This window comes from Typha angustifolia, chromosome 2 (assembly GCF_048772165.1).
Source record: "Typha angustifolia cultivar Huaian chromosome 2, ASM4877216v1, whole genome shotgun sequence".
NCBI lineage: Eukaryota > Viridiplantae > Streptophyta > Magnoliopsida > Poales > Typhaceae > Typha > Typha angustifolia.
The window spans coordinates 5,316,400-5,338,721 of NC_133240.1; the positions used below are offsets into that span (position 1 = coordinate 5,316,400).

At 36.5% G+C, this 22,322-nt stretch overlaps 1 protein-coding gene across 1 annotated transcript in view; it reads left to right on the top strand.

Moving 5' to 3' along the window:
* Positions 1-402: 402 nt before the first annotated feature.
* The window catches only part of LOC140772871 (SNARE-interacting protein KEULE-like), a 31,862-nt gene continuing 9,942 nt past the window's right edge, over positions 403-22,322 (top strand). Inside the window, exons 1-12 of the mRNA XM_073115100.1 lie at positions 403-569; positions 5,398-5,456; positions 7,794-7,875; positions 8,050-8,128; positions 14,952-15,002; positions 15,122-15,218; positions 15,360-15,392; positions 15,549-15,677; positions 16,144-16,335; positions 16,852-16,935; positions 17,014-17,112; positions 17,193-17,269. Of these exons, the coding sequence (XP_072971201.1) occupies positions 494-569; positions 5,398-5,456; positions 7,794-7,875; positions 8,050-8,128; positions 14,952-15,002; positions 15,122-15,218; positions 15,360-15,392; positions 15,549-15,677; positions 16,144-16,335; positions 16,852-16,935; positions 17,014-17,112; positions 17,193-17,269 (1,058 nt within the window). The 5' untranslated portion in view covers positions 403-493. The remainder of the gene's footprint in view (positions 570-5,397; positions 5,457-7,793; positions 7,876-8,049; positions 8,129-14,951; positions 15,003-15,121; positions 15,219-15,359; positions 15,393-15,548; positions 15,678-16,143; positions 16,336-16,851; positions 16,936-17,013; positions 17,113-17,192; positions 17,270-22,322) is intronic.

Genomic DNA, 22,322 nt, shown 5'->3' on the forward strand with positions numbered 1-22,322 from the left:
TTAAATTCGTTCAGTGTTTGATTAAATATGATGAAAAAGATAGCGGTTGTGACTATTTTGTAGAATCGAGCTAAATCACGTCAGAATAAAGTACAATTAACTAAAAAGGAAAAAAAAAACCTTTAGAGGATATGCAAATAAATAAGAGATTTCAAGGGGTGTACATGCAAAACAAAACAGGCTTCTGATATTAATACAAATGCGACGATGGGTATTTCTGTCATTTCCCCTTTCCTTAAAACCGTTGGAAACGGGTGGCAAATACCGGTCATTTCATCCCGTCGGCCCCACACGTGTCCATTTCCCCCTATTGTCTCGCTCTGCTTTGCAGCCCAAAAGCCAGAAAAGCGAAAAGAAATTCTCATAAGAGAAGAAATAAAAATAAAATAAAAATAGCTTCGTCCCGCTCTCTAATCCACCGTCCCAAGAAGCCGCATCAAACCTTCTCCCAAGAGAAGAACCGAAGGAAAAAAGCTTGGCATCGCGCAGCGCAATGTCGGGTTCGGGCTCGGATTTCTCTTTTGGTGGCGGCGACGAGTACAAAACTTTCCGCCAGATCAGTCGTGACCGTGAGTTCTTCCTTCTTCCCTTCTCTCTTCTCTTTGTCTTTTCGACGCTAAGATTTCGTGATGTCAATCGAGAAAGGAGTGGAAATTAGGTTTAAGATGCTTGTTGTTTTGTTCATTCCGCTATTCTTCTTGTTCTTCTTTTCTTATGGAGGAATTTGAGGAGCTACTGGTAGATAAAGCATTGATCGGATCAATTTAGTATTGACGGATTATTTAGTACTACATTCTGAAATCCCTGGCGGATTGAGAAAAAAAGAAAAGGTATAATACATCTTACCCCTTATAGTTAGGTCAGTCAGATCATATTCCAAAGTTCTCTCTGAATTTTTAATTTTAATAGTTTTCCATTAAAATTAACCATAGTTTTCTTTATTAAAGCTGTCAAGTATTTGACCATTTACCCTTTATATTGTCTCGTTTGAGATACTTGTAATACACAAATAAGTCAAGCCCGTTGAATTTCTTTGAAATTCTATAGCTGTCTGGAAGGTTAATTTCGTAGGAATTATCATTGATCTTGTGCAAAATGTGAAAGAGTCCAATCTTTTTAGGATTCAACTTCTTGTAGCTTTTTATTGGAATTTGTTCTTTTCGGGTACGTGCCATCACGAAGTCACCTTCTTTGAAAACTTTCAGTCTGATATTTACCTGCGCCTGGTAGTAAAGGAATAATATCCATTGGATGATTTGGTGACTGCCCAAAGACTCTCATTGATCTGCTCTTCATGTTTATGTATGAAGACTCAGCTTGGGCAAGGAATATATCCTATTATTTTGGTAGATTTGGTGAACTTGCACCAATAATAAGATCAAGATTATCTTGTTTGCCTTGCTCCATAGGTAACTTTATTGAGTAATGGAATTATCGCAAGTAGTTCTTATGTTGAAATTGAGCCAACTTTTTCATCCATCATAGTTAAGACTTCTCTCTTGCAACTCATGCTCTGTGTCATTAACTAAAAGGAAACTTCCATCACTTTGTGCATGATTAGTGTGTGTTCCTTCTTGTGCATAAATGTAAGAATAATTTTCTCTCCATCTTCATAAAAAGTAAAAGTATTATCAGAACCTGTGTGCATGGAGTTAATATCACCATGGAAGCTAGTTTCTGCTAATCCTGAGTGAGATTGTCCAAAATGGATTGGGATCAATTCAATGACTAGTTTTGGTTTGGTATTGACTAGATCGGCTAATACCTGTTCTGTTTTGGGTATCATTCGATCCCAACCTGAAATTGGGAGAAAGAAAGGGAGAAAGAGAGGAGATTGAGAGAGAGAGAGAGAGAGAAAGAAAAGGAAAGTTCGTTGGAGAGAGAGAGAGAGAGAGAGAGAGAGAGAGAGAGAGAGAGAGAGAGAGAGAGAGATGGAGGTTGATGGAGCCGGATCTGCATCGAAAGATTTTGCCAGACGTTGATGGAGGCCAGAATTATGTTGGAGAAGCATCGGCTTAGGGGGGAGAGAGAGAGGAGGGAATTGGAGATGAAGAGAGGAAGTAGTCAGTGAGGGAGAGGGAGAGAGTTTTTTTTTTTTTTTTTTTGAGAAAAAGAGAGATTTAATAAGCTAGAGAGTTAGTGGGAGAGTTTGGTAAGAGAGAGAGTTTGATAAGAGAGAGAATTAGTGAGAGAGAAGGTAAGAATTTTTTTTATTTGTGTGAGAGAAGGAGAGAGAGTGAGTGGTAGAAAGAGGGAGAGGTAGAAATTGAAAATAGTATTTATTTTTTAGTTTTTAGATTTTATATATGAATAGTTTATATCCATATCTTATAATTATTTTTTCAAAAAAATTTATAATTTTTCTATATTTAAAAATTATTTTAAAATACAGGCCGATATAGATGGCTGATACTACCGATACAGCTGATATGTATCATTTTTTTCAAACAGTCGATACTTGGAACCTTAGATATCACATGACCAAGGGCGACCAAAGAGTGTATGACCAACATCCATGTCGACCGCATCAAAGAGAACTTGATCCTTGTATAGTTGGCTGATAGAGAAAATGATAAGACATTGTTTCATTAGTTTTTCTTTGCTGATGCTATTAATCTATCGAATAGAATAAGGATTTATATGATCTTGAGGGGATTGTTTCAGTTTGTTAACCATATTGTGAGACAAGATTTTCTCTGCTACCCTACCAATGATAATGTCACAAACCTATTTTAGATAGTACATCTTGTCTTGAAATTGTTATGACATTACTTGGGAGGATCTTGCTATGGAGTATATAATAATTACTCATATGTTAAATGACCCTTATTTTTGTCTTCTTGACTATTTTCATATTGCTCTTCTTTAATCAAACCATTACAGATAGTGAGATTGACCAGTTGTCGCTTAGGACATTGACTTTAATAGTGTCCTACTACTCCACAATGATAATACTTTATAGGATTTGTAGCGATATATGGGTTGTTCTGCCTAGTTTTGTTTTGAGTCAGTTTCGGCGATACATTGTTGAATTCTTTGACATAGTTGGTTGAGAGGCAGCATTTTGCACTATTGAATTTTTTTTATGGACTCGATTGAGCAACTGAATCATGGAGTAGAATACACACTTGGTTTGATGATAGATCCACTAAAATTGTCATAGAAGAGAATATATTGTAGATAGTCCTTTCCAACGATGGCCGTACCACAGGCACAAACCGTATCGACTATCAGCCGGCACAGCACATGCCATAAGAGGAGAGAAAAGGTAAGGGATACTCACCTTTACCTTCGTAGTTGCCGTTGCTATCACTCGCTGCTCGCCTACGCCTACGCCTATGACGTCGCCTTCCCCTCTCTCTCTCTCTCTATTTCCTCTCTCGGGCTAGGGCACCCAACGAAGCGAACACTAATCAACATACATATTGAATATTTTTGTACTACAAAAGTAAGGAGCATTGTATGTCCCAAATCTAACAAATTAGTTAACAAAATACAACCGTAATCAACATTTGCCAACTTTTGAAGTCTTCTTCAAGCTCTATCCAATCAGACTAAATTTGTGTTGTCAAAAAAGATGAAAATAATTTATGCCAGTCTAATGTCAAAATTTATTAGTTTGACAGAGCATATGAGGAGAAAATTAAACTTAAGAACATTATTATACCAAATTATTTCATCAAAGCAATTCATATGGCTTAGAGAGATTGATATTATTTTAGATATACTTAAGGGGAAATTATATATACTTAAAAGAGAAATTATTGTATGATTAACAAAAAGACAAAACTATTACTAAAATATACTTAAGGGGAAATTAAATTTTACCCCTTGTGGTTAGGTCTAAAATTTACTTCATCCCCCTATAGTTTTATTTATATCAATTTATCCTTTGGTGGTCTAGATTAAAGTACAATTGTTATATTTTGTAATAAATTAAATAACCTACTGGTCAAATTGAAAATCCTCATTAGAGATAAAGTTGTAGAAAATTAAATAACCTTTCCAACTCATTTAAAACAATACTATCATATTTTAGATTATCAAAATATGACAAATATTTTGAATAGATGTATGTTTTTAACATATCTTTTTCATTTGAAATTCTATCAATATTATTTTAGATGCATTGAAAAGTTTATCTAATCTTTTATTACTTTATTTTTAATGAGTATCTTCAAATTTAATTTATGCTATGATTAAATATAATAAATATGATTGATATTATTTTAGATGCATTGGAAGCTTATCCAATCCTCTACAACCTTATGTCTAATAAATATCTTTAAATTTGACTTGTAGTATGGTTAAATATGATGATAATCATACAAATAAAATTATGGAGGGGACGAGCGAAGTGAATTTAGGCCTAACCACTTCCCCTAAATTTTATCTTTAGCAAAGAAATAGCTAAGAGAGCGATACTAGTCTAGATCCTTAACATATAAAAGACTGGACAGCTTATATACTTGCATGCTTGGAGAGATGGTGCTATTCTAATACCTCTCTTTTACTAAACTGCTCACCACACTTGTGGCAGCGCACACTACCAAATGATCTATGTGGGATTTCATCATAAGAGGCCCTATGCGTTGAAGAAAAATGATGTGCTCCACCACCACCATCATTACCAAACACAACATTAGAGAGAGAATATCCCCCTAATGCATAGTCAAGAGATCACCTTGGAGGTATAGTAGTATCAATGAGGGAAGAGTTGCTATTGCAGTGGAATCTATGGTGCCATCTTGAGCTAGGATGAGGTTGGAGTGGGTTCTACCTATGTATGCTAGTGTAGTCGTGCAAGGGAAGGTGTTGATGACCGTCATTGCATAGTAGAGGGTTGTGATGGATCTAAATAGAAGAGAAAAAGCTAAGATTAAGGATATTAGTGTGAGAAAGAGCACGACCTAAGGATGATAATGCAAGCCAATAGTTGACGCGTGAGAAGGAGCACAATGCATGAGGAGGGCTAGTCGGCGGAGCCACCATGAGACGGTGTGAGGAATGGAAGAAGAGACAAGAGGGTGCGACAGAATGGAGACAACTAGAGTTAGGGATTTAGAAAGTTTTAGTGGGATAAATGGGAGATTAAGAGTTATGTCTTGTATATATAAGAGTTAACGGGTCAACCCGCCAACCCTACCCGGCTTTATCTAACGTGTTTAATTAAAATGAGTCAAGTTGAGTCAAACATGTCAATGGTATAAACCCTAACAAGGCCTGATTATATTATGTTCCATTACATGTAAGAAAGCTAAGTTAGTTTTATTTTTATTGTACGACAGTAGTAATCCCTGTTCTCTTTAGATTAGTGGTGTTTTGATTAATTGATTCTCTCTAGTCTTTGTGGCATTTACTTGCATAATTGGTATCTTCTTTGAATGAATTTTTCAGGGTTGTTACATGAAATGCTACGGTCAGCCAAATCTAAAGACTCAAAAGCAATATGGAAGGTAAGACTTGTAATATTGTTGCATTTTCATTCCTTTTTCCTTTTGGTGTTTCTATTCTTGTTCTTTTTTTTCTTAGACTATTATAAAATTATGCTCATTTTCGGACAAAGTTTTACGACATTTTTAGAAATAAAATGTGATATTTTCTATCTCTATAATAATATTTTTGATAGATCACCCGATATTTTGTTGGTCAAGATAATATTTTGTAGAACGCAAGGATAAATACGATGGTTTGTAATTTTTCAGTAGCATGAGTGAGAGGTTCACAATGTATATAAAGATAAACATGATATACTGAAGAATATATATGAGAAATTATTTTAATTTGATATTTTACTGGCAATTATTTTCATATCTTTAACAGATTTCATATATAATATTCTCATATATACAATTAGAATGACAATAACTTAATAAGCCCAAAGGTTTTGAATGAGTTTAGGTTTAGCCTAACCAAATGTAGATGGATTGATTTGCCTAACCTAATTACTAAGCGAGTTGTATTCGTGTTTGTATTTTCCACCCACTTAACCCAATCGTTAAAGTTAAACAGGTTATGTCGTGTTAAACCACTTTATGGCTCAACACGTTTATGACTCGAATAACCCATGTACTTATTTAACCATGTAACTCTTAATTATAACCCATTTAACTTGTGTAAATCTGACCCATCTAGCCCGTTAAATATTGATCTCCTAACATGATCATTTATTAAAAGGTTACATAAGTGACCCATGTAACCCGTTTAATAATTAGGTTGTCTTTGTCTTTAATATTTCATTTAATAATAACCTACATAACTCATTTAATAACTAGGCTGTCTTTGTGTTTAATATTCATTTAATAAATGGATTGTATATTTGTTGGCTTATCTTTGGCCTAAACTGACTTGACCAAGGTTGAATCTGACCCATCATGAGTCTTGACCTGATTGACACTCCTAATGAAAATGTCTCTTTGAAGTATGTATCTCAAAACAGATTATCATGGATGAAGAGCCTCTTAACAGATTATCAAAACAGATCTCCTAACATGATCATTTATTAAAAGGTTACATAAGTGACCTATGTAACCCGTTTAATAATTAGGTTGTCTTTGTCTTTAATATTTCATTTAATAATAACCTACATAACCCATCATTTATTTATCAGAAATGAATCCTTTAGAGTGGTAAATCTAATTATTCTATGGAGCCTTTTTTTTATCATGTGACAAATATGATATGTCACGTGAAACCTATTTTTTTTAACTTTTTTCTATTTCAATTATAGTATGGAGTATCAATCATTAATATTAGTTTTAATGGATATATTCAATCGTATTATGTGTTGAGTAATTTTATTTATTTGACAATTGCTATAATTTTAATAAAATAAGTCATTTACAAAAATATTTTAAAGATAAAGACTCTAATATAGATTTTAATACATATATTTAAATCAAAAATAAAAAATTGACATGCCGAAGACATAAAAACATTTTAAATACTTTAAAAATTATATTAAAAATGTGTCAGAGGAATGCCATTGTGTGTCAAAGGCGTGCCAGTCAACATGCCCCATACCAGTCCGGGATTTGCACAACCATCATTCATTTGCATGACTTGGGAGCATGGGGGTGGGGATGGGGGTGGGGGTGGGGGGAGTTGTGTGAGGAGAATGATACTAATGAAATTTTAAGTGGGCAGCTTGATCTTCGACATAACTACATGAAAGTATTTACCCTTGAATGTTTATATCCTGGACCTTATGGATTTTCTGTTTCCATCATTTTCCAATTTACATATACAACTTATTTTATACTTTGACCTAGATAGAACATTATTATGGCAGTGTAATTAAACAATCCTATAATACAGTTTTTAGCTACTTGTTCAAATTCCTACAGAAATATTCTGGAGCATCAGTAGTGGGATTTTTTGTGAGGAGGAGAATGATACTTATGAAATTTTAAGTGGGCAGCTTGATCTTCAACATAACTACATGAAAGTATTTACATTTGAATGTTTATATCCTGGACCTTATGGATTTTTTGTTTCCATCATTTTCCAATTTACATATGCAACTTATTTTATACTTTGACCTAGATAGAACATTATTTTGGCAATGTAATTAAACAATCCTATAATACAGTTTTTAGCTACTTGTTCAAATTCCTACAGAAATATTCTAGAGCATCAGTAGTGGGATACTGAACAATCATACCTTTTGATATCATTAATGTTCTGACACTGTCTTAATTCGGCACCTATAGGTCTTGTCCATAATAATTATAGAAAATATCTTCAAATTTTCAGTTTTCCAAAGGAATTTTTATTATTCTTCTTGCCTGCAGGTACTCATCATGGACAAGTTTACTGTTAAAATCATGTCTTGCTCTTGCAAGATGGCAGATATTACTGAAGAAGGAGTTTCACGTAAGTTTGCCTAAAGTTGATCTTCTTTAGTACGTTGTTGCTCTTCCGCCATTAAACAGAAATCTAGCTGCATTTCTCAGTTTAGAGCATTTACAGGAAAGCTTTTGAGACCTTAGCTATTGTGATTTTCTTCATATTAATTGTGGTTGAGCTAGTTCCATATTTTGCTTACAGTGGTAGAAGATCTTTACAAGAGAAGGCAGCCGCTACCTTCAATGGACGCAATTTACTTTCTTCAACCACTGAAAGAAAAGTAAAGCTTTGTTTATATTGAGATCCTCATAGCTGGTTAACTTTTATTTGCTTGGAAGTATGCTTTCCTTTTTCTTGATGTCCATCTGATTATTCAAGAAATTAGGTTCCTTTAGAAGTATTTAACACATTAAAATTAATTGTTACTACACTCAATAAATCTGACTTATTGGAAGGAATTCATCCTTCCATGTAGTTTTCAGAAAATATGGTTCTTTATTACTGGTATGAGTGTAGCTAGCAAAGTTTTCTGATTCTCTATCATGCACAAGTTTAGTTCCAATGCTTACTGAACTGTCCAGGACATTAACTGGATATATTGCTGATTCTAGGCAGCCCTACGTATTAGTAAAAGGGTAAATTATAGTTTATGCCTGTAAGTGTCAATGGGTAGAAGAGTATCAAGCAAGTGGGAGGCAGATGGTGTGGCTGAGACAGAGACATCTGAGGGGACGGAAGATAGGATAGATGTAGGAAGATCTAGAAAAGATAAGTCTGAGGGAGCCAAAATATCGGAGTTGAAAAGGTATCTATTCTAGAAAAGTGACATAGTGTGATATCCTTAAACGATGAGCATAAGTGTCATAACAACGATAGCCTTTATACTTAGGACTATATCCTAGAAAGACACATTTAGCTACACGAGGGGACAACTTGTTGCGTTCACCCAGAGGAAGAAGAACAAAACAGGTGTACTCAAAGACACGAAGATGACCATAAAATGGTGAAGTACTATAGAGACTCCCGTACAGGATCACACCACAAAAAACTGAAGATGCAGTTCGATTGATTAGATCGAGAGCAGTAAGAAGGGTCTCAGCCCAATAAGAACAAGGAACAAAAGCTTCAAAGAGAAGAGCACGAGTGGTCTCAAGAAGATGACGATGCTTTTGTTCGGCAACACCATTTTGAGGAAGGGTATAGGGACACGACTGCTAAGGTAGAATGCCGATAGAAGCATGAATATAACTAAACTCAGAGAAAAGGTACTCCCGAGTACCATCAGATCAGAAGATCTTAATAGATCAACCGAACTGAGTACAAACCATAGAAGAAAAATCATGATAAATTTGGCATACCTCAGAACGCTGACACATAAGGTAAATCCAGATGAAACGAGAGAAATTATTAGTAAAACATACATAATAGAAAAAGCCAAGATCAGAAGAAAGGGGAGCAGGATCTCAAATATCAGAGTGCACAAGATCAAAAGGTGAATCAGAGATACTCTCACTAAGAGGAAAAGAAAGAGCCCGATGTTTTGCCAATCTATAGCTAGTACAAGGAGACAAACAAGAAAAATGATTACTGCCTAAGAATTCAAACTTGGATAATGTCTTGAGATATTGACTTGATACATGACCTAGACGTCGATGCCACAGATCTGAAGGAGATAAGGGAGTGACAGGACAAACACTGGGACTAGGTGAAGAAAGATGAAGTTGGTTTAGATAGTAGAGCCCATGAATTCGACTACCGTTCCCAATCCTTTGGCCTATTGACATGTCCTGCACAACACACGAAGTAGAAGAGAAGGACACAATGTAACCAGAGTTAAAAAGTTGAGTAACAGAAATAAGGCTCATTGAAAAACCAGGAACAAGCTAAACATCAAATAAAATAAAACAACTAGTAGGATCCGTGGTCAGGGTGATATAACCAATGTGAGAGATGGGTTAATGAGTCTTATCAGTAGTATGAACATGTGGAAGAGCGATGAGGGTAGGGGTGAGACTAGTGAAAATGAGCGACTCACCAGTAATATGATTTTGTCATACTACAAAACGTAGAGGCACAAATAGAGGCACCAGTGAAGCTAAGGCTCTCACGGCTGACCAAAACACAAGGTGCCATTAAAAGAAACAACCTATCAAACACCTTGAGGGTGTTTCGAAATTTTTTTTCTGACTTAGGCCTTCGTCAAACACCCGGTGAACAGTGCTGTTAACCTTGACACGCTACCAAATAGATATCAAATTTGGACAAGTCTGCTGAAAACTTGAGGGCTCGACATAGTGGACTTTCGTCGAACATTTGGTGAGCAATTGCTGAAAACAGAACTGCTAAAGAATAAGAGCTCGACACACTGACATTTCATCGAACATTATGTGGACACTTGCTGGAAACCAATTCTGCTACTGTGCTGCTGTTGCATTTAACACACTAAACTTTTGTCGAACACCTAGTGAGCAGAAACTTTGAATAGTGCTGCTGAATGAAAGAGCTGAGGACAAGTGAACTTCCGTTGAACACTTGATAGACACTAGTTGAAAAATGGGTTGCTGTGCAAAAAAAGAGGGTCGTGGACACTCTAACTTTCGTCGAACACTTGGTGGGCGCTCGCTGAAAATAGTGCTGCTGGAAGAGACTGCGATTGTGGTGATGGTAAGGAGAGGAGCTCGCGCAAAGGGAGAAGCACAGTTGTGGCTGACTGCTGCTGCTGCCGCTGACTGTGGTGGCTACTGCTGCAGCAACAGTGGTGGCTGCTGTAGACAAGATGGCGAAGCGAGAGGGAGAGGCTGCTGCAAAACTGTCGAGCTTGAAGAGGGTGAAGGAAAGAAAAAAAAATCCAAAGAGAGATTTTTTTTAGCAGTGAGATAGAGAGAGATTATTGGCAGAGAGATCCAATCTTAATAAATGTCCCTAATGATCGGGAGGCTCTAATACCATGTAACAATATAAGATTCAAACCTAAAATAGGTTTGGAGAGAAGAGAAAGGAGAAGAGGAGAAGAGGAGAAGAGAGGATTTTAGTGAATGTGTTTCTTGAAACAATAAGAAATTCAAACCTAGAATGGGTTTGGAGAGAGGAGAAGAAAAGAGAATTTTGGTGAAATGTTTCATCCATTTGAAAGAGAGGGCTCAGCCCTATTTACACAAGTTCACAATAAAATAAGATAAATTTAAATGATAGAAATTCTAATAACTCTAATACCCTCCCTCAAACTCAAGGTGGATCATAAACCAAGAGTTTGCTAACTAAATGTTCAAAGCGTGGAAGGGAAAGAGGCTTTGTGAAGAAGTCGGCAATCTGCTCCCCAGTTCTGAGGCGATGGAGCGAAATGATGCCAGCTCTGTACTCCTGGTGAGTATAGTGAATGTCGACTTTAATGTGCTTTGTCCTCTCATGGAATATAGGATTTTCAGCTAACTTTTTTAGCACTATCATTGTCGACATGAAGAGGGGTTGAAGGTGTAAAGAAACACCCATATTACTAAGGAGACGACGAAGCCAAACAACCTCCTTAGTAGTCGCACACATGGTACGATACTCTAACTTAGTACTGGAGAGAGACACCACATTCTGCTTCTTGCTACGCCAAGAAATCAGGGAGTCTCCTAAGAAAATGTAGAAGCCTGTAGTAGACTTCCGATCAAATTTGTCGCCAGCATAATCTGCTTCGGAATAAGCTCGCAGAGCCAAGATGGAAGTCGATGGCATAAAAAGAGAGCAAGTGATGGTGCCACGTAGATACCGAAGAATGCATATAAGTACAGCATGAGGGGCTTGCTTAAGCCCATAGATAGCTCGTCGCAGACGACAAATGTGACCTGGAGGAAGAGGGAAACCAGGTGGAGGGTCCATATATACCCTCTCGTCAAGAAGACCATGAAGAAACGCATTCTTCACATCCATCTGATATAAAGGCCACTGGCGACTGGAAGCAACGGTAAGAAGAGTGCGGACATAAGTTATCCGGGCCACTGGAGCAAAGGTCTCCTCATAGTCTATCCCGTATTCTTGAGTGAAGCCCCGAGCAACTAGTGTAACCAGAGTCAGAAAGTTGAGTCATAGAAATGAGACTCATGGCTAGATCGGGAACAAGCCAAACATCAGATAAGGTAAGACGGCCAGTAGTATCCGTGGATGGGGTGATGTGACTAATGTGAGAGATAGGATAACGGATCTCATTAGCTGTGTGAACATGAGGAAGAGCAAGTGGGGCAGATGTGAGGCTAGTAAAAATAGAGGAGTCACCGGTCATATGATGTGAGGCACCTGAGTCAAAATCCAGGGTTTAGTCATACTAGAGGCAGCAGAGACAGAAGTGGAGGCGCCAGTGAAGTTGAAAGCTCCATGAATGAGCTGTTGGATCTGCTGAAGCTGTGCACTACTGAAGATGGGATCAGTGGAGTGAAGAGATGGACTGGTGCTTGGACCAGCAGTCGAGGAAGACAAGTGACAACTCTTGTCCTTATTTGATCCCTCTTTGGCAGAACGGGGAACAAGCTCAGGATGAAGTCGATAGCAGCGAGCGGCAAGATGACCAGGACGGCCACAATGAGTGCACATAGGTCGCGATGAGTGATGCTCTCGTCCGGACACATGAGTGACACAAGCAGCAGTAGAAATGTCAAGCTAGACTGATATAGGGGCAGGTGTAGCACCAAGCACACTCTCTATGGTGACAGAAGGCTGTGTAGGTATAATATGTTGAGAGGGCAAGAGATGCTGCCTAAGCTCCTCAGCTTGTAGCTCAGCTATGGCACTGTCCAGACTGGGGAGAGTGGAGCGGTGCAACAAATGACGAGTGAGATCTCCAAATTCCGGACGAAGGGCAGACAGGAACTCCATCAAGTGATCCTCATCATGATGTCGCTGAACAGCCACTGAGTCAGTAGGGCAAAAAGTAGGCTCCATTGACGTGAGCTCACGCCAAATGTCAGTCATATGGGCATAAAAATCCTGGATAGTGAGCTGACCCTATTTGGCCTCGTGAGCGTCGCGATGGAGTTGAAAGCGACGCATCAGACTCGATTGCACGAATCGACAATTAAGATGGGTCCAGATGGCCTGCGCAGAGGGCAAGGTCTGGAGCTGAGACCGAAATGATCGATCAACCTGTAGAATGAGGTAGGTGCAGACCTCTATATCACGCAAGGCCCACTCATCATACTCTGGAGACGGAACTTCTGTCTGAACAGTCTTGAGTGTGGTAGACTCAGAAGAAGCTACAGAAGTAGTCTGGATGATAGTGCGAGGGGGAGCGCACCCCGTAGACATGCCATCAATATGCCCAAGAAGACGTCGCCCGCGAAGGACGATCTCAATAGAAGAGGCCCATGTGATCCAGTCTTGTTGAGTGACAAGAAGAAATCCGACTAGTGATACACTCTCATGACCGACTGGGACATAAGATGCCATTGAAAAGGACGAAAAAATTGTCAAACACTTGAGGGCGATTCACAATTTTCTCACTCAGGCCTTTCGTCGAACATTTGGAGTGCGGAGAAATTAACTTCAATTTTGATCAAACGATTTCCTTATTTCACTGTTTGGATGAAAGGAAGCAAGTATGGCCTTCACTGTGTGGCCTTCACTGAGCTGGAGTGAGTGAGAGGAGATGGCCGAACGAGGAGCCGTAACCTTGCCGTTGAAGGATGGCTTCACGACAGCTACAGCTGTTGGTCGAAGCCGAGCTCGAGGAGGGTGACTAGTGAAGACCACCTTCTCTCCGATAGGAGAGCTTGAGCTACAAAATCAGACTTGGCAGCAAAAAAAAAAAAAAAAAAATTTGGTCGAAACCGAGCTCGAGAAAAGCAACCGGTGACCCTCCAACGGCGACGCCCTCGACTGGAAGGAAGATGCGACGGGCAACAACCTCTAACAGCGACGCCCTCGACCAAAGGAAGAAGGCGGCTGAGAGAGCTCACTGGTGGTAGCGAAAAAAAAATTGGTCGATCCCGAGCTCGAGGAAGGCGACTGGTGAAAAAGGAGCTGCCCTCCAACAGTGACGCCCTCGACCAGGAGGGAGGCGCAACGAGCAGTGACCCCCTCGACTGGAAGGTGCGATGGGCAACGACGGCGGGCAGCGACGATGGGCAGTGATGAAATGGAGTCTCTGGTGAGGAAGAAAAAAAAAGATTTTGATGCTCAATTGGAGTGGTAAAGTCCAAGGGCAGTTGAAAAAAAAAATTTAGTGATCGGAGAGCTCTGATACCATGAAACAATAAGAAATCTAAACCTAGAATGGATTTGGAGAGAGGAGAAGAAAAGAGAATTTTGGTGAAATGTTTCATCCATTTAAAAGAGAGGGCTCAGCCCTATTTACACAAGTTCACAATAAAATAAGATAAATTTAAATGATAGAAATTCTATTAACTCTAATATTTCTCATTGAATGATAAAGGGGCATTAGCCCTATTTATACAAAGTCACCATATATCTAAATAGATAAATCAAATCAAATAACTCCAATAATGCCCATGGTTTAGCTCGATTATAATTTGCCTAGATAAACTTTTTATTCATTAAATGCAACTGTAGGATGTGAACTAGGGAGAGACTATGAGGTTCAAAACTTCAAATTATAAGTCTGATTAAAAGGTTAGGTTCTGGTCTGATATCCAAAGGGACCTAATTTCATGGTGACTGAGGTTCAGAACTTCAGAAGTTCAGATTATACTAAAATGAAGAGTAACTGAACAAGGCTTCTCCAGAAAATGAATGGACACCTGGCATTTTTTATGCTTTTGAAACGATAACAAAATAATGACAGTGAAAAGTTATCCATGAAAGTAGAGTTTTCCTTATTCTTTCCTTGCCTTAGTTTGTTGACATCTCTTCAGATTAGTTGGCTCCAAATAAATGATATTTAATGTAGTAGAAGTGCATTTACATGGTAAACATCCTGCTTCGTTATGTGTCACTGACTGTCTTGAGCAGCATAATTCTATTGTCTTTTCTACAGAAGTCTATTCATTGAAAGACTGGATTGGCCATTGCATTGCAATTTGCAACATATATAAGACAATTGATATGTGTTACTGTGTTATTGTCTTGATTCTTCAATAGACTTCTGACACAATTGTGGTAACCTGCAGTGTCATAATGTTCCTATCTGACATGTCCGGAAGATGCCCTTTATATAGGAAGTATGTTTCTTCAATTTTCATGTCCATCATACAATAATCATTGGTAGATGCTTCCATCCATTTAGGTATTATCTATCTCTCTTTATATACTTTGTTCCATCTATAATGTATTGTCGCAGGGCATACGTATTTTTCAGTTCACCAATACCCAAGGAACTAGTGGCTTACATAAAGAATGATACTAGTGTTGTACCTCGTATAGGTGCATTAAGTGAGGTTAATTATCTCATTCTTTCTTAATTTGCAGCATTTAGGTATCATAACTTATGTTTAATTTTCAAAGATAAGTTTGCCACTTGATTTTCTTCTATCTGTGGTCACTCTTTTTATTACTTCCTTTTGTCTAACATATTGCAGATGAATTTGGAATTCTTTGCTATTGACAATCAGGTATTTCAAACATTTCTGACAATAGTTGTATGCAAAGCAAAATGATGCAATTACTGCAGACTGTCACGTAATAATTGGATGTTCATCATTTACTATTCGAGATTCCAGCTGTGATTTTAATGTTTATGTTCTTCCTACTGTGCATCGAATACATAGGGCTTCGTCACTGACCATGAAATGGCCTTGGAAGAATTATATGGAGAGAATGTGGAAAATTCTCGGAAGTTCAATGAGTGTTTGAACACAATGGCTACTCGCGTTGCTACTGCATTTGCTTCCCTTAAGGTACTTGTTAGATCTTATTTATACTGGACTATATATGCAGCCAGCAATAGTTGTTCTCAGATACAGATCAGTCATCTGCATAACAATTCATTTGCCTTTCTGGAAAATAGTAGCTGTAGGTATATTTTAAGGATACAATATATATGCATCATATGCATAATTATTCTCTGAAATCTATATGGACCTCATAATTGTTAAATATGTGATACTGAATGTCTTGGTAATTTTATATTTTGTATTCAAACACAACTAGTTGGGATTATATGTTGTTCACCGTACCTCTCATTCCCTTGTAATAAAAAAAATGTGGACCACTATCTTTGCATTCATATTGCATTCGCACCTGATATTGAAGAAGTCTGGCATGCAATGCGCTAGTCTTGATATTTCACCAACTTGGACTTATATATATATATATATATATATATATGTTGTTATCATCTGAATCAATCTGCATGCTTTTCAGGAATTTCCTTATGTACGCTATCATGCTGCCAAAACTTTTGATTCATCCTCAGTGACCACTCTGCGTGACTTAGTTCCTACAAAGCTTGCTGCTTGTGTTTGGCATTGTCTTTCCAAGTACAAGTCTACAATTCCTGACTTTCCCCAGAAAGAAACATGTGAATTACTCATCGTGGACCGATCAGTAGACCAGGTAAAATTTCATATCATGATATAAGTTCGAGAGCTTTTCTGATCAATTTTCTAATCCTCCCAAAATTATTACCGTTCTACTATAGTCTTCAAATTATTTTCCAAAGTATTACAGTTTTGCCATGTAGCAGCTATATAGAATTTCTTTCATTGGAGAAACCGGTGTATGAAGTTGCTCCCTCCATCAATGACTTCTATTAATTTAGGAGAACTTCTTTACAACAATAAAATGCTTTCATCAAAAGCAACTCTATTTTAAAATATATACTAGTTGTATTGGAAAGTGATTTCTTAAATCATTTTCTAAGACAACAATTTTACCTCATTGATGTGGCACTCACATGGCAATAACTATAGTACATTGGTAAGTTTTTTGAAAATCATAGAAAAATAGTCTTTTTTTAACTAAGGATAGTTGATTGGTCAAAAACTCATAGCTCGAGCTACTTGTCTTTTTATAAAACTTATTCTTGTGTCACTTGACAATAGTCTCCCAACTTTTTTGTTTTGTTGAGAGATTGCACCTGTCATTCATGAATGGACATATGATGCCATGTGCCATGACTTACTAAACATGGACGGAAACAAGTATGTACATCAGGTATATCTAATTTTCTTCATACATACTTTCCCTTTTGAGGTGGTGCAAAAGTTCTTAAATTATCTACCTAATCTGAAGGTGCCAAGCCTATCAGGATCAGCAACTGAAACAAAGGAGGCCCTTCTGGAAGATCATGATCCCATTTGGTTAGAGCTTCGGCATGCACATATAGCTGATGTGAGTTTCATGATCTAATTTTAATTTTCTTAAGTACATGACTTCTATAAATGCTACTTAATAGTTGATTGGAACGGCAGGCCAGTGAAAGGTTACATGAGAAGATGACCAACTTTATTTCAAAGAATAAAGCAGCACAAATTCATCATATGTCAAGGTAGGTGGTGGATAATATATATATTTTTTCAATAAATTCATCATATGCACATACCAGACGGATGTTTCATGCACTTTGACAAATCAAAGGTACAAATAGTGTGTATTTCTTTTATGTGGTTTCTTGATGATATGATCCTTGAGATTGAAAATTAAAGAATTAACTTGGTTTATGATCCTTATATTTAATTTATTAACCTAGAGAAATAGTGTTTTACAAGTTTCTTCTACTATTTTTGCACTCTTAGTTCATGCCTTAGATCAATTGTTACTTGTTTAGAAAAAAATACTCTCCATTGTTTTTCTTATACCTTCCGGAGGACTTATAGTTTATTGATTGTTAGAAAAAAATGTCATTCTCTATTAGCTTAAGTTTCTATAACAATTGGTAAGTTAATATATTATCAGAGTAGAGATCCTTAGTTCAAATCTTATTAGGCCTATCCATCATTTGAAATATATAAAGAAAACCTTTGTCTATTTAAGTCAAGTCTACTTCTTTAGCCCATTAAATACCATATGCCCAAAAGTAAGGAAAAATATTAGAATACAAAATGTAAAAATCGTCCTTCTCTATTTACTTTTAGAGTAGTGGTGAATTAATATAATTTATCCATCTAGTTTATTTTTCTTCTAAAAATGAAGAGTTCTACAAAATTTTGAAGAATCCTAGGCAGCCATCAAGTGGACCCAAAATTTAAGTTGAATTACTTTTTCTCTTTTCATTATTATTCTAAAATTCTTATAGATCATAATTGATTTCCTATATAAACCCCCAAGATGAACCCTCTAAATCCTATTAGCCATCAACTTCTAAACAGTATGAAGCAAGGATTGCCGTGATGAAAGGTTTAAAAGTTGATGACATGTAGACAGACCGGCACGGGCATTCCGGTCAACATGTAGATAGATCGGCACACATTGACACACCTATAAAATATATTATAGGGTATGTATTAAAGCATGCATTAGAGTATTTTATCCTTAGATTATTTTTTGTAAATAACCTATTTTAGTAACAATATAAATAGTCAGGTAGAAAGATTATTCAACACATAATATAATTAAATACATTTATTAGTTGACAATAGTTCAAATTTAAACCAAAACATAGTTGAACTTAGAACAATAGGATGATCAAATACTTCATTTGTCGGCACAAAAAATAACATAAAGTTATTGCATCAAATATTGTCGATAATCCTTAAACCTCATCTACTAATAGTATTACTCGTTGTAATATCTCATATGCTCTTCATACAAATATGGAGTTTTCAATTCCCACATGACATTATATGCATATTGAACATGCATAAGAATAATTGGCGCAAGCACAACATAGCCATATGCAGGTTATAGATATAGAGCATAATAATAATATTGTGGCTCTGATGGGTATGATTGATATAACAACAATGATGATGATGATTAATTTATTTTCTTCGGAGTGCACATCTCCTAATATCCTACTAACTATAGATTCAAGTTCTTCCTTATGTTGAGTTTGAGATAATTCTTTTTCTTTCTTTTGCCTCTGATAAAGTCTCTTCATGTTTTTCTAAGTCTAGCCCCATAATTTTGATCATAGGTAGCATTTGTGAAGTTTTCCTCCTCTATAAAAATAACGTCAAACAATGCCTATCTGAGAAGGTTTTTTCATAGAGACACATGTCTCACCCTATTATTCCCATCATCATCGCCACCAACCTCAGATTAAGTATCATCATCATCAACAGTTCAACACCACCACCACCATTACCATCATTACTATCTCTAATCTCATCATCATTAGTTGTATCTATGCCCTCTAAGGGATCAACCGGTTGTGAAGATGATCCACCTCGACCAGTAAATGGTCATGAAGATGATTTAGCTTGACTAGTAAATGGTCATGAAAATGAACTTGCTCGACTAGTAACTAGTCGTGAAGATGATCTAGCTCAACGACTAGTAATCGATCATGAAGGTGATCTAGCTTGACCATTAGCCCATCCAATACCCAAATGACCTTCACTAGCTCCCCTAGAGGTTTGACTCCTCTCTAGCTTTGATGAGCTTGACTTAACATGAGATGATCAAATTCCTGATTTGAGTCCTCTTGGTATTCAATCTATGTCTACATTGTCTTCTCCAATTCTCCAATAGCCTTGAAACCCTCTTGTGTGCTTTATAGCCCATCTTTCAATATCTATTACTCCAGTCTCTTTAGTAATAAATTTATAAGAGTGAGGAGAATCTCCCTCCTCATTAGGCATTGGGCCTTTTTGATTTTTAGCAATCTGCATCCACTCCATTATTGGATTCTTCTTATACTAAGAAAACCTAGCTTTCTGGGTGGGTCAACTTCTCTTGTTATTATATAAGAAATCACAACTTTAATCTTTATTAATGCAGTCATTAGCATACGGATAAATTCAACCAACTAGTGGCAAACATCCAAAGTCTAAACCAGTGATGGTCGTGCCAGTGGCACGTGCCTTGCCATGCCACTATCGGCACGGCACAGGGCGTGCCGATTGGCACGCCCCCTGTGCCAGTGGCACACATTTGTAATGCTTTTAATAAATTATTTAGAATATTTAGAGATATTTTTTAGTCTTTGGTATGTCAATATTTGATTTTTTTGTCTAAATATATGTATTAAAATTTAAAATCTACATTACAATGTTTTATCTTTAGATTATTTTTGTAAATAACCTATTTTATTAAAGATAAAATAACAGTTGAATATAAATATTATTCAACACATAATATAATTGAATACATTCATTAAAATTAATATTAATGATTAAACACTCCATAATATGATTGAATACTCCATAATATAATTGAACATATAATAACATTCAATACATAATTGATCATTCAATATATAATTGATAATAGTTCAATAATTAAAACTAGTTGAACGTAGAATGATGAGGACGATCAAAGGCTTCATTTGGTAGCACAAGAATAACACGAAAATGTTGCGTTAAATACTGTCGATATTCTTCAAAACTCATCTACTGATAATATTGCTCGTTATAACGTCTCACATAATCTTCATACAAAGAAGAATTTTATAATTCTTCGATGATATGATATGAATATTGAATATGCACGGGAACGACGGGCACCGGCACAGGCACACCATAAGCATATGCAGATTGTAAATATAGAGTATAATAAATGTGTTGTGACTCTGGTAGGTATGATTGATATGATGGTAATGATGATGAACTTATATCATCCTGTGGGCGCACCTTTCCTGATGTCCTACTATCTATAGACTCAAGTCCTTCCCTCATTTGACTGTAATTATATTGAGCTTGAGATGGTCCCTTTCCTTTTTTCTGTCTCTGATAAATTCGGTTTTATGGTTGTCTAGGTCTGGCAAATGAGTTGTCATTTTAATCTTAAAAAATGACAAATAAATTATCATTTCAAAAATGACAAATGACAAAAGTTAATTGATGGAAATAAGAAAAAATTAAAAAAATAGGTTCCACATGCCATATCATGTTTGTTAAGAAAATAAGTAAAGTTGATTTGATAAATATCATGTTTGTTAAGAAAATAAGTAAAGTTAATTTGATAAAGATTGATGAAAATAGAAATTTTTTTAAAAAAGTATCTCTACATTGGCACATGACCAACACGTGGCCGTGTTGGACCGGCACAGATCGGCACAGCACACGTGCTGATCAGCACGGCTCGGCTGGGGGTGTGCCACTAGCACACCCTGTGCCAAGTGTTGTGTCTCTATTGGCACGGCAAGTGCCGGTCGGCACGGCCATCCTTGACTCTAAAGTCTATACAACTTAAGAACTACACCTTGGTTTGCCACAGCGAGCAAGAGTAATACACCACGTAATTACTTCTATTGGAAGTAGTGCAATACTTCTTATCCTTATGACATTTGTCAAGGATACAGACAAGAGTATGTTGAAACAATCAATAGACAAGTGTAGAAGTTCATTGAAACTATTAATTTCTTGATGGGATGTACTCTATTACTCTATGATTTAAAAAGCACTCAAGATCCAGTCTAACAGTTGTAATTCAGTAAAGTCCAACAGTAAAAGGAGCAGTTGTCAATGGTCAATGCCAATACTTCTAAGATATAATAGTGATATGTTTATATCATACTCTTCTAGATTTTCATATTAAATAATAAGGTCAAGAGATATTATAGGTCAGTACAGCATTAAGCACAAAAGAATATGCACCATGTTAAAGTTAGGCATTATTATTATACTATGCAATATTTCACTGCATGCATCAATGTAAAGCAAAGTCAGATGTTACCCAAATTAGTGATGCAGATTTCTCTACCTTCTACCTTTTTGGATTCTCGAGACTTGTTGCCTTTACCATCATCTTCTCAATATCAGCGAGAGTACTTTATCATCAACTAGACTCCATGAGAAAGAATCACTATCTTAGAGTTGTTGGGGAGATTTTGTATGAAACTGAAAGGAGATAAGGAATAAGATAGATACAGAAACGAATTATTAGTAGCTGGTTCGGTAAGATGCTAAAAGCTTCTTTTAAGAGAGTGAATTTCCTACTGTGGGTGCAAATGGACTTGTGGCTATCCTATCTCTAGATAGAGCTCCCAACACATTCAACATTTTAAATGGATGCACTTCAGAACGAAGTCTCTCAACCCACAATAGAAACCAAATAACAAAAAAAAAATCAACTATTAAGAAACGTATTCACCACATTTCCTATTTTATAGTTCATTTATGACACTCTTTTTATAGAAGATGGAGGGGCACCTAAGCACTTTTAGAACAAAGTATGCATTTACTCACATGCCTGTATTTTCCACCAAAGGCATATCTCTGTTTCAAATGAAAGGGCATCACACATTTTCATTGTATGAGTTTCACCAACAAAGTTGTAGATGATAACATTCCTCCATTTTAAACGAAAGGACATTACACGAAGCACCCTTTCATAATTATTTTATTATTATAAAATATCCAACAAGATCTTCATAACAAGGGTACCGTTTTCATTTTATTTATCTTTTTTGGTTGTTTGTTGATTTTACAAACTTTTGT